The sequence below is a fragment of the Taudactylus pleione genome, unplaced genomic scaffold, assembly GCF_031769625.1.
Source record: "Taudactylus pleione unplaced genomic scaffold, aTauple2 ptg000145l, whole genome shotgun sequence".
Lineage (NCBI taxonomy): Eukaryota > Metazoa > Chordata > Amphibia > Anura > Myobatrachidae > Taudactylus > Taudactylus pleione.
The window spans coordinates 125,650-139,122 of record NW_028284547.1 but is presented as its reverse complement, the minus strand read 5'-3'; the positions used below and the strand labels follow the sequence as shown (position 1 = coordinate 139,122).

At 47.5% G+C, this 13,473-nt stretch overlaps 1 protein-coding gene across 2 annotated transcripts in view; it reads right to left on the bottom strand.

Moving 5' to 3' along the window:
- Positions 1 to 13,473, bottom strand: part of ODAD3 (outer dynein arm docking complex subunit 3) — a 49,501-nt gene that overhangs the window by 35,004 nt on the left and 1,024 nt on the right. Inside the window, exons 3-8 of one of the 2 annotated variants that reach the window (XM_088473899.1) lie at positions 10,915 to 11,036; positions 10,526 to 10,603; positions 7,404 to 7,583; positions 4,131 to 4,166; positions 3,825 to 3,926; positions 3,610 to 3,735 (exon numbers count right to left, since the gene is read on the bottom strand). In XM_088473899.1, the coding sequence (XP_088330025.1) occupies positions 3,610 to 3,735; positions 3,825 to 3,926; positions 4,131 to 4,166; positions 7,404 to 7,583; positions 10,526 to 10,603; positions 10,915 to 11,036 (644 nt within the window). The remainder of the gene's footprint in view (positions 1 to 3,609; positions 3,736 to 3,824; positions 3,927 to 4,130; positions 4,167 to 7,403; positions 7,584 to 10,525; positions 10,604 to 10,914; positions 11,037 to 13,473) is intronic. The other variant, XM_088473900.1, reaches the window with a different exon arrangement.

Genomic DNA, 13,473 nt, shown 5'->3' with positions numbered 1-13,473 from the left:
AAAATAGATTTGAATAGAAACCCTGGCCCCTCTGGGAGAATGGAACCGCCACTATAACTCCAGCCTGGAGCATAGTGTGCAATACCTTCCGCAGCTCCGTAGCCTTGTTCCGGTCTGATGGGAGACCCGTGGTGAAGAAGCGAGCCGGGGGTCTGTGCCGGAAGGAGAGGGCGTATCCGTGGGAAACCACCTCCAGAACCCAAGTGTCTGTCGTAGTGGTCGACCAACACTGGGCGAACTGTAGCAGGCGGCCTCCCACCCTGGGATCCCCCAAAGGGAGGCCCGGACCGTCAGGCCGCAGGCTTGTCATCTGGCTTGGGGGCCGGACGTCTGGTACTCCATGCCTGCTTCCGGGGCTTGACCGATTTCTTAGGGCCAGCCGGTCGAGGAAACGACTGTGGTTTGGGCCTGCCCTGGGCCCTAGATGACCGAAAGGACGATGGTCCCGAACCAGAAGGAGCAGCGGCCGACGGGAGACAAGCAGATTTGGCTGCCGCCAGCGTGGCCACAATCTTATCCAGATCCGGACCGAAGAGAACTTCTCCGGTAAACGGCAACGCTTCCAGACCTTTCTTGGAATCTGCGTCCGCCTTCCAGGATCGCAGCCACAAGGTGCGACGAGCAGCTACCGCTGCTGAAGAAATTCTAGACACCAGAGTACTAATGTCTAGAGCCGCCTCGTTGATGTAGGTGGCCGAATCACGGAGATTGCCAATCAACTCCGCCTGATCGGCCGGACAGTCGGATTCAAAAGAAGCCTCTAATGAATCCGCCCAGCGCTCCATCGCTCTGGCAACCCAGCAAATGGCCATAGCCGGCCGTGCTGCCCCCCCTGCAAGGGAATAAGCGGACTTCAGGCAGATTTCTACCTTGCGGTCCGTAGCATCCTTAAGGGAGGACATGGATGGCATCGGCAATGTGGCACTACGGACAAGACGGGTCACGTGAGAATCCACCTGTGGAGGGGATTCCCACTTAGCAAAATAATTATCCGCGAACGGATAAGCCACCGCCAGGCGTCTCTGCGGCTGGTATCTTTTGCCAGGTTGTTTCCACGCCTCCTCTAAATGGTCCACCAACTGACCCGAAAGAGGAAAGACTGTGGCATCGCCCTTCACATCTTTGAAAAAGGCATACTTAGATTTAGCCGCTGGGGGAACTTCGTCCTCAATCACCAAGGCTGTGCGGACCGCCCGAATAAGTCCAGGAATATATACTTTGGACTTAGCATCAGCGTCCTTAGTATGGAGAGGTTCCTGATCGTAAGGATCAAGAATCTCCCCATCATCAGACGTCCCTTCGTCATCCTCATAAGGAGCGGACAGAGACGCCACCGGCCTTTTATGAGGCCGCATCACAGACTCCCCTTGCAACACATCCGACAAGTGCTGTACAGAACTCGTCAGGGAGTTAACCCACGCTGGCTCCTGAGAACCCGGGAGCGGGGAAATAGGGAGACTGTGGGGTACCACCAATTGTCGTGGGAACCCCTGCATGGGTGACGACACCACAGACTGCTGGGACAAACCCATCGGAGTAAACGCGGGCTGCGGAGCTAACTGGCCCACTAAAGCTGTTAACGCCTGAGCGAAACAAGCCCAGGGCGGCTCCTGTACCGGTGCTGTAACCGTAATAGGCCGCGCCATGGACAAACACTGCCGGCAAAGGCCCTCCGCGCTACCCTCCCCCTCCGCTAACGGTACTTTGCACGTGGTACACTGTAGCCGGAGGGGAAAATCACTTTCAGACATGATGGCACCACGTATGTGACCTCTCTCACCAATTAAGTATTAAATAGGCGAGAGACCACCCTGCAGCACCGCACCGCAAGGGCTTTAGCAGAAGAACAGGGACAGTAATAAAGCTGACAGTTTAGAGAAGAAAAGTTACAGGCAGCAGCGCTAGCACAGTCACATACAATGCAGAGAAATAACAATTCCTGCACTAACAGCGCTGATCACTCAACTACACAGACACAGGGCCTGGTAGGACACAGCGCTGCATACACAGACCTGACCACAGCGGAGGAGAGGTATGCGGGGGGACCCAGACCACGATGCTTCCGTCCAGCGCTTCCAGCAGCGTTCACCATGCGTTCTGGAGAAGATGGCCGCCGAGGAGCAGAGAGGAGGCTGGCCTGGGGGAGGAGCGCTGCCACAGGACCAGTCGGCAGCATGCAGAGAGGGCTGTGTGCAGCGGGGGAGGCGCCGGCTGTGAGACAGGGAAGGCGTGCTCCCCTGGCATGCATTTAACCCCTGGGACGCCGCAGCGCTACCGCTCTGCTGCGGTCCGCTGTCCCAGGGGGTAGTGGAAGCGCAGGTTGGTCGCCTGGCTCCACGCTGCAGCCAGTCCCCAGGGAGCCCCCTGCCTGGGGACTTAGGACCATGTGATCAGCGGGGACCCACCGCGGGACCCCGCTGCTTACCTCTGTCCCCCTTGAATCCGGCCATGGTCCGGAGCATCTGGGGTCACCGCTAGCTGTGACCCCAGACGCCCACCAGCATCCCCGGATCAGTACCGGCGTTCTGGTACCGGCGGGGTGTAGGGAAGACAGCATGGACGTCAGGACTGACTGTCCATGCTGTTCATCCAGATGTGCAGCCACAGCTGCATGAAGAATAAGCTTCAGGGGCTCTTCTAGCCCCCACTCCAACAGGTGCACCCGACTCCGGCCGGGCACCAAACTAAACTGAGGTGCCTTGGCCCGGGGGCGGGGTATAGGAGGGGGACCTAGTGCATCCTGGGAGGCTGAAAGCTTAACTCTTTGGTGCCCTGCGACTGACGTCACACCTATACCCCAAGGTATCCTGTGGATACCCTATGGACCCTGAAGTAGAAACACAGATATTACTGGGATCTCCCCCCAGAGGTGTCTGCGCTGTGTATAGTGTAATAGAGAGGAGATGTATAATACACAGATATTACTGGGATCTCCCCCCAGAGGTGTCTGTGCTGGGTATAGTGTAATAGAGAGGAGATGTATAATACACAGATATTACTGGGATCTGCCCCCAGAGGTGTCTGTGCTGTGTATAGTGTAATAGAGAGGAGCTGTATAATACACAGATATTACAGGGATCTCCCTCTAGAGGTGCCTGCGCTGTGTATAATGTAATAGAGAGGAGATGTATAATCCACAGATATTACTGGGATCTGCCCCCAGAGGTGTCTGTGCTGTGTATAGTGTAATAGAGAGGAGCTGTATAATACACAGATATTACTGGGATCTCCCCCCAGAGGTGCCTGCGCTGTGTATAATGTAATAGAGAGGAGATGTATAATCCACAGATATTACTGGGATCTGCCCCCAGAGGTGTCTGTGCTGTGTATAGTGTAATAGAGAGGAGCTGTATAATACACAGATATTACAGGGATCTGCCCCCAGAGGTGTCTGTGTATAGTGTAATAGAGAGGAGATGTATAATACACAGATATTCCCGGGATCTCCCCCCAGAGGTGTCTGTGCTGTGTATAATATAATAGAGAGAAGCTGTATAATACACAGATATTCCCGGGATCTGCCCCCAGAGGTGTCTGTGCTGTGTATAATATAATAGAGAGGAGCCGTATAACACTGGTATCTGTAGGATGTTATTGGCTGCCCCATACCCGAGCCATGTCCCGTGACATCACTGCATCCTTGTTCATTGTCTGCAGTTCCTTCAGTTCATGTCTCTGTTTCAGGATTTCAGCCTCTATGAGATCCAGCTGTGACTGAAATGTCAGACTTTCCTCCTGTAGAAACAGCGCCAGTGTCAGTATATGTGATACACCCAGACTAGGACGAGACACGGGACAATGATGCAGAGTACAGTATACGTCACCTGCATATGGTCCTTAAGTTTCTCGTATACACTGTATATATGATCCGATTCCTGCAATTTTAGCTGTGCTTTTTCCAGTCTGTTTTCCAAGAGGCGAATCATCTGTGGACGGCAGAAGGGTGTGGAAGAGGGGGGGGGGGGGGGGGGGGATATGTAAAACAGGGTGCTGGGGTAACAGCAGAATACAGCATAGGATGAAGACAGCAGAAGCGTATGTATGATTTAGGAGACAAGCGGTAAGTAGATTACACTGCACAGCAGAATGATTGGTGGGAGCAGAGCTTGGTCAGATATAAGATATTTAACCTGCTGAGGAGTTTCCTCCTGTTCTGTGGCTTCATTCTGTGGATGAAATAAGTAGACCATAAAGAGGCAGAATACACTGTGTGACCGTAGAGCCTGTCCCCCCTAGTACACAGTGTCCATGACCCTTGAGCATACATTGGAGAAGCCGCATGGGATCCATATGATCACCGTCTATAGGGACACACAAGGACATAGAAAGGTCCTGACTCCCGGGGTGTGGATGGCTGTTACAGGCGGCTGCACTATAGATCAGCTCTGTGTCCTGCCTCCCTCATAATGGGTCTTCTGACTAATAGAAAGCAATGTGTGTAGGCAGAAGGACCTTACATGGTGTTGCCAAGGCGTCATCACACCAAAGACAGGGTAGTCTAGAAGTCTTAGTGGACCCAGTTAATATCAGCTGCTGGACCTCGTCACTGCTACCATCCCTGTTCCTCCTTTGTTGATCTCGGTGGCTTCCTTGGTGACAGCAGTTGCCGTAGCAACTTCTAAGGGTCGTATTCAATTAGAAGCAAAAAGCCGTTTTCCCGCAGAAAAGTATGGCTGATCGCGGATTTTCGCGTGGTCGGAACTTATCTCCAAATTCAATTCCAGACAGCTTACGCGGAAAGTCAATGCAATGTCATAGGCGAAAAAGATTTGCCTAAGAATAGCAGGAGAAGAGTGCAACATTTTTATTTTGGGGCGCAAACGTGGGGAAGCCACTCAGAACCCTTGGGACAGCCCCCCAAAGGACAACTGTGTCAAAAAACATAGGAACACCCCAAAAAAGTACTTTCATTTTGGGGGCGAAAAAGTTCCAAGTGGGGGGACAAGCATAAAAACTAGCGAAATAGCCTTCTTATGGGTCTGCAAGGATGGGTCCGGTGTTTTTAGGATTGCAGGTGCATGCAACAGGTGCGTTTTTCATGGTTTTTTTAAACTTCACTATAGAGACAGAAAAATATGCTAGCGCCCATTTTCAAGTGCCCCAACAACTTCAGTACCCCAAATTTCACTGGGCTACTTATTTTCAGCAAAAAAATACAGCTTTATGCCATTCTTCACCCCTTTTACAAGGATGCTAATAACAAGGATTTTAAACAACTTCAGTAGCCCAAATAGTTTTATTAGGGCTATTGGAACACTACTACATTGATGCCCAATGTTAGTGCATATCTTTTTTTGGGGGGGGGGGGGGATGAGGCCGATTTCCCCTATTCTGACAGTACTTTTCGCCTGTTCTGCATTCGTCGCTTGCACCTGGTTAGTAGTTGAATAGGGTGAAAAGCGGGGACGCGCACAATACGTTTTCGAGTCCAAAACACGCGATGTTGGCGAAAAGTTGGGCAGGCGGAACTGTGTGTCCAACAGCGGACATGATGCCAACACAGTTACTCCTATAACCTCAGGAGTGCCCATGCAGCACAAAATCAGGAAGCCGTCTCCAGAACCAGAAGAGGAAGGAGGTTCCGTTAATGTAAATGGCGAAGGACACTCCTGGTTGCCAGCAGCTGACTGTCCTCACATTTACAAAGGTCTAGATTCTTTTATATGTCTCCACCTTGCACGGAACATCCTAACCATCACCCCAGCCTGAACAGGACAGAGAGGAAGACGGCCAGCGGGAAGATTACCGGGGGGAGCCCCTCTGAACCAGGACTCGCCATCCTAGAGCCGAACCAACGGGCGTGAGTGAACCAGAGGCGCATACCAGCGCCCATAGATTTGGAAGCAAATAATTGCAGATATTGACTAAAACGGCAAATTACTTTTGGCACATATCAGCGTCCACATATTTGGCAGAAACTAATTTGCGTATATTGACCTATGCGGCTAAATACTTTTGATTTATATAATTTAATTTTTTTTGGAAACGATCACATTGTGGATATCGATTTTTTACAGCATATTACAAGTAATTTTACTCTATTTTTCTTTTTTCTTTTAAAGACTGGGTCTGTAGATATGTATGTAGTTTGTCTATTGTGAGTTACAGTATACCAGTATTAGGCATGATCTGGTCCATATAATACTCCTGCAATTGTATCGATAGATAAACTACATATTTTGTCTTATATAATAAATAATCTCTTTTTTTGAACTGAGATCTGATCTGCATTTTGTATCTATCCATATAGGATTAAATACACCATCTATTTTAGTCTAATTAATGTCTTAATTGAGCGCTGAGAACAATATTGTGTGTTTTTTCAACCACTTAGATTGTTAGCTCATTTGTCCAGGGACATCTTTACCTTCTGTGTAATGTTGTCTTATGTTATGTATGGTTATCGTGATCCTTTCAGTGTACAGCTCTGCAGAATACGTTGTCGAAAAGCGACAAGACCAACCTGGGCAGACGTGGCATGTGGGTGTGAGAACGTCAATCGAAGCAGGGTCTCCTGGTCAGTCTAAATATGACCAAAGTCCTCCAACAGAAACTGGTAGATATCGGGAATGGCCATTGGCCTGCCAATGTGGTGATGAGAAAAGGTTGCTAGCATCAGAGCTTCACAAAGGAATTCAGCAAAGGACCAAAGCCCTGTACCCACAACCTATGCCGGACACTGTATACTAAGGAGGAACCGGAGAGCAGAAGGATTCTAGGAGAGAGTTGGAATAGGTTATTACCTAGAGCGCTGATTTTCAGGTGGGAAATATAACCCAGTGCCTGTGTCCCCTATTGCTGAAGGAAAGATGAAACCGCCTCATTCAAGGTAACAATGAGTGACAGATTGGCACTTTCCATTAAACTACAGAGCAACACAATGATATACAGACCCTGCCTCTCATACCATAGTGTGAGGCTCCGTTACTCTTCAAGGTGATTGGCGCAGTGATGGACAGATTTGTATCCCCCATCACAGGGTGCTAAGGTGAATTATCCTGTTGCCCATCGCAAGGTCTTGCAACAAGCTACTGCATGAAATATCATAATATAGACAGAAAATGTGCCACTCCACCTGTGTATGTAATGCAGATACGTAATATAGACATAAAATGTGCCACTCCACCTGTGTATGTAATGCATACGTAATATAGACATAAAATGTGCGACTCCACCTGTGTATGTAATGCAGACACATAATATAGACATAAAATGTGCGACTCCACCTGTGTATGTAATGCAGACACATACTATAGACATAAAATGTGCGACTCCACCTGTGTATGTAATGCAGACACATACTATAGACATAAAATGTGCGACTCCACCTGATTCTGAACCAGCTCTAACCAACTAAGCACCACCTGCACACAGGCTGCGCCCAGTGTGATCAGACTGGTTACCTGTTCTTCCTGTGCCGCACTATCATCTTTCCCCGGCTTGGCTTGCTCTCCAGCTGCGTTCTTCCTGTATTCCGTTTGCAGTTCCACCAGTCGCTTCCTGCGAACTTCCGTCTGGTGGTGCAAGGCGTTAAGACGCTTCACTTTGTCACAGAGCTTCTGGTCCATAAGCTGGATGGCGGTCTGAAAGGGACACAATATAGACAGGGAATCAATGGATTGGAATTATCAAAGATATACAGTGCCTTGCAAAAGTATTCACCCCCCTTTGCATTTTTCATGTTTTGTTGCCTCACAACCTGGAATTAAAATGGATTGTGTGAAGGTGTGCATCATTTCATTCACAGAACATGCCTACAACTGTGAAGTTGAGTTTTTTTTTATATTGTGAATCTAACAACATATAGGACAACATAACAGAAAACTTCAGCGTACATAACTATTCACCCCCCTAAAGTCAGTACTTTGTCGGTCACCTTTTGCGGCAATTACAGCTGCAAGTCGCTTTGGATAAGTCTCTATGAGCTTGCCACATCTTGCCCCTGGGATTTTTGCCCATTCCTCAAGGCAAAACTGCTCCAGCTCCTTCATGTTGGGTGGTTTCCGCTTGTGAAGAGCAATCTTCAAGTCTGACCACAGATTCTCAATTGGATTGAGATCTGGGCTTTGACTAGGCCATTCCAAACACATTTAAATGTTTCCCCTTAAACCACTCGAGTGTTGCTTTAGCAGTATGCTTCGGGTCATTGTCCTGCTGGAAGGTGAACCTCCGTCACAGTCTCAAATCACAGGCAGACTGAAACAGGTTTTGCTCAAGAATATCCCTGTATTTAGCACCATCCATCTTTCCCTCGACTCAAATCATTTTCTTCTTCCCTGCTGCTGAAAAACATCCCCACAGCATGATGCTGCCACCACCATGTTTCACTGTGGGGATGGTGTTCTTGGGATGATGGGATGTGTTGGGTTTGAGGCAGACATAGCGCTTTCCTTGGTGGCCGAAAAGTTCAATTTTAGTCTCATCTGACCAGAGTCCTTCCTCCATACATTTGGGGAGTCACCCACATGCCTTTTGGCAAACTCAAGTCATGTCTTCTTATTTTTATCACTAAGTAATGGCTTTTTTCTGGCCACTCTTCCATAAAGCCCAGCTCTATGGAGTGTACGGCTTATTGTGGTCACATGCACAGATAAACCAGTCTCTGCTGTGTAACTCTGCAGCTCCTTCAAGGTTACCTTTGGGCTCTGTGCTGCCTCTCTGATTAATGCCCTCCTTGCCCGGTCTGTGAGTTTTGGTGGGTGGCCCTCTCTTGGCAGGTTTGTTGTGGTACCATGTTCTTTCCATTTGAGGATGATGGATTTGATGGTGCTCCGGGGGATCATCAAAGATTTGGATATTTTTTTTTTTTTTATAACCCAACCCAGAATTGTACTTCTCACCAACTTTGTCCCCGACTTGTTTGGAGAGCTCCTTGGTCTTCATGGTGTGATGCCTCTTGCTTAGTGGTGTTGCAGCCTCTGGGGCCTTTCAGGAAAGGTGAGTTTATATTGGCAGATCATGTGACACTTAGATTTCACACAGGTGGACTTCATTTCACTAATTATGTGATTTCTGAAGGTAATTGGTTGCGCCAGAACTTTTGAGGGGCTTCATAGCAAAGGGGGTGATTTCATATGCACATGCCAATTTTCCAAATTTTATTTATAAAGATTCTTTTTTATATATATTTTTCTCATTTCACTTCACCAAATTAGACTATTTTGTGCAGATCCATCACATACAATTCAGATAAAAAATAAAATAAAAAAATTAGTTAGAATGTAACAAAAAAGGTAAAAAGCCAAGGGGGGTGAATACTTTTGCAAGGCACTGTAAATGGTTCCAGATTTTATAGAAATCATATAAATTCTACATACTATCCTGTGTCCAGTCTTTGGGGGAAATGTATAAAAACTTCTAAAGACTGGAGAAGAGGACAAGAGAAGAAATCGGCTTCTTGCTAGCATTTAACAAGTACATTCTATTAAAAAAAAAATAGGTAGAATATATAAATATTTCTATATAATTAAGCCATCTAAAATCATGAAGTGAAGCTTTGAAAACAGCGGCTGCTGTCCCTTTTAAAAAGAGATCTGTGATTCAAGTCTAAAGCAATCAGGAAAATAATCCAATTCTTGGCACGTACTGGTAATAAAAAAATATTCAAAAACACTTTCATATCGGCAACAGATTTGGTTTTACCGCGACAATTTCTCTCTGTATTTTCTAAATATGCCTCTCCCTCTTTTATGTATAGATAACTCAACATTAGCATCGTCTAATGGCTAAAAAAGTAAAGATGTGGGAGGGGAGGGGCAAACAAATAAAGCAGGGTATATTAAGAGAAGATAATAAGAATATCAGCAACGCAACTGTGAGTGAGCTGTAACCACGGAATGAAAGCCGAGAACCATGTAATCTATCACATCTATATATTATTTAGGAATCAGTATGTATTACCGCCTGCCCAAAGGAAGCCCGGCAGGGGTGAAGATCTCGTCAGGGGATTTAGGTGAGTAATACTAAAACTACCACCCCCCAACCCACCCGTAGGGGTGCCTGACCCTAACCTCCCCCCCGTTCCTGCAGCCTAAACCTAAGTCTCCCGGGGAGGGGGGGGCCTAACCCTAAGTCCCCCCGGGAGCCCCTAAACTAACCCTCCCCCCCCGCCCCGCAGTTGTCCGTGCCCGCCGCCCAGCTTACCTTCGTTCGGTATGCCAGGCGTCGGGCTCCCGGTTTTGGGTTAATGATAGGAGTTGGGATTTTGACGCCTATCATTAGACCCCTGCCGGGATTAGACAGTCGGGAAGCCGGCCGTCGGCATTTCAACCGCCGGCTTCCCGACTGCATCCCATTATGGAGTCAGTAGCATTTCGACCGCCGGCTTCCCGACTGCATCCCATTATGGAGTCAGTAGCATTTCGACCGTTTGCTTCCTGACTGCTTCCCATTATTTATAGGATATAAATATCCAAAGTAAAAATACAGCTTGATACAGACATACATCATGGAATCGAGAAGTCATTATAACACAAAATAAGAACAATATATGGCCAATTGCATAGATACCTGTATCAGCACTCACCTGTCCGCTTTTACTCTTCATGGCCGCTCTCTCCACAGCGTGGCTCTGAAAAGCCTCTTTTATCACCTTCTCGTCACCCTGAGAAACACAAGCGATGGAAACGTTGGCTGCACTATTATCTATACAGGGGCAAGACAGCAGGCTATTGTAGAACTACAAGTTCCACAGTGTATCACCAGTCATCGTTTAGTAACACAAGTTGGAAGTTGTATTTCTAACACAACTATTGTGCTACAAGTTGTCTATCATTTAAATGTTTTTGGGGAAAAAAAAACAACACATTTTTTGGGATTACTTTACAGAGAGAAATATGGATGAATGCGAGACGGAGGATAGGGTTAAATAGAGTCTGTCAGGGCCTCAGTAGTTCTCAACATGAACCTGCTTACCGCAAGCAAGTCGGCCAACTTTCGATGCGACTTTTTGTTCTCCTGACGTAAGAACTGAATGGTTTCCCAATTCTTCTGCACAGTCCCAATGGAGTTCTCTTGGTAGGCCTTGTGATCGCCATCTGTAACATCACAACAGCCAGTTACTATTAGACACTCAGTACAAGAACAAACACTTGGTGCATACACACACAACGATTTTTTGAATGATTATCGATAACGATATCGTTCAAAAAATCGTTCACTTTCTGAGTTAAAACAATGAACGATTATCGTTCATGCGCGTTCACGTTTGTAGTTCAGTCAGACTGACCAACTCAACGATTTTCAGTAAGGGAATCTGCAAAAATCGTTTGTAATTCAAAAAAATCGTTCATTATACTTTAAAAAATCTGACAGAAAATCGTTCATAACAAAATCGTTGTGTGTGTATGCAGCTCAATGGAGCACACACACGGTCAGATTTGTCAGACGAACGATTGAACGATTTGAACGATTGAACGATTTTTGACTGCATTAAAATGAATGGAATCGTCCAAGTCTGACTGCAAACACATCAGATGTCAGATATCGTTATCTGACAAACGGGAACGCGCATCATTCATCGTCCATCGTTCAGGCATGTCAGATATGTCAGATTTTCCTTCAGATATGAACGACTGAACGATTTTTAAATCGTTATCGTTCAGATCTGAAGGAAAAATCTGACCGTGTGTATGCACCATTAGAAGTAAATGATTTCTAAGAACAATCATTCTGTCTTGGCAGTTCTTCTGAGTGCAATCTCTGCGGGACAGGATTTCCATCACACAATGGCCCTGATTCAGACCCACTCGCAAGCGGCTGTCTGCTCGCAACTGGGTCGATGGTCTGCACTGAGCATGCGCACGACGGAGGGAGCTCCGTCGTGCGCATGCGCCAGACGCGACGAGCGAAGGACTTTCCTTCGCTCGTTGTGTCTGATCAAAGGGGGCGTGCTGTCGATGTTGATTGACAGCACGCCCCCTTTGGTGGGCATGCCTCCCTGACGGGGGCGTTCCCAAGGGAACGCCTACCGTCAGAAGCCGGCCCACTGACATCACTAGTGATGTCAGTGGGAGTGATTTTGGCTCTGATAGAGCCAAAATCACTCCGGGCCTTGCGGTTAAAAACCTCAACCGCAGGCTCCGGCTCGCAGTGGCGATGGTCGCGATGGTCAAGACCATCGCGGCCATCAAACTGCACGCTCGTATAGGCTGTGGGTGGTGACCCACAGATATACGAGCGTCCAGGAGGACGCTCCATAATAATGGAGGGCGGCCCTCATTCAGAGCGTGCGCTCTGCTCAGAGCGTACGGCTCTGAATGAGGGCCAATATTTCTTTAGCTCCCTACATTGCCTATTCACTATTAGAGTGTAAGCTATATAAAACAAGCCTTTATAGGACAATTTATTAAACTTATAGAACTCCATCCAAATTAAATTGTAGCAAACCTCCCTCCTATCATCTGGAGTAACTGTGGTTTCAGTGATGGGATGGGTTTAACCAGACACCAGCTCCAGAAGCTCATATGGAGGTTTCGCTGTATTTTCAGCAACTAGATGTCAATGGCTGTAGACACCTTTCTGACTCTTATTGGTGAGCCAAACCAGCCAATCAGCAACTGGGAGTGTAAAGTGTAAACGGCCACGTCAGTGGTAGAGGAGTAATCACTGCCACCACCAAAGTCCGTCACTGCTGCAGCACCTCATTGCTGGTCCCTCTGGCTGAATCCTATCTGAGCACTAATAATGAATCTGGACTGCTGGTCAGCTGGCAGAGTGCTGACATAGGAAGCTGGACTCATTGCAGGACAGCTGGGTAACAGATTAAAGGGCGAGATTTAATCTGTTGGCCACAGGAACACAAGAGGGACAGGAGTGTGATAGGAACAAGCTTGCTGTTCATTGGCTCATATAGCTTTTAGAAGCTCTGTTCCTTGAATTTCGTACTCACATTACTGGAAGCTAGTGATGCTTTGTAACTTTACATTGGCTAGTAACCACTCTTTATACAGACATTATATACAGGGCTGAGGAGAGAAAACCAGCCCGATTCACCAATCCAGGTGGATCCTCTTATCAATGCATAAATGTCATCATAGCCATTTTACATTAACTCCTGCCCTAATGTATCCTTCTGCCAGGGAAGTGCTCAGCCTGCGCCTGGCACTAGTGCCCCTGAGTCTGAGCTGGGGAATCTTATCTCTCACCCAGGGGGAGATGTACCAAGCCTTGATGAGAGATACAGCGGAGAAGTTGCCCAAAGCAACCAATCGGCTTCTAGCTGTCATTTATCTAGCGCAGTTTTGAAATGACACTTAGAAGCTGATTGGTTGTTTAAGGCAACTAATCCACTTTATGTCTCTCCAAGGCTTGATACATCTCCCCTCCAGAATTAGGCTGGCAATACACTGCACAATAGTGCAGCTGACAGGGAAGAGGGCAGGACTTACTGCCTGATACGTGGAGCGCCTCCGCACACTACACAATGTATGGACTTGATCTCCATTATCAGCCTGAAGTTGGTTGAACGATGTT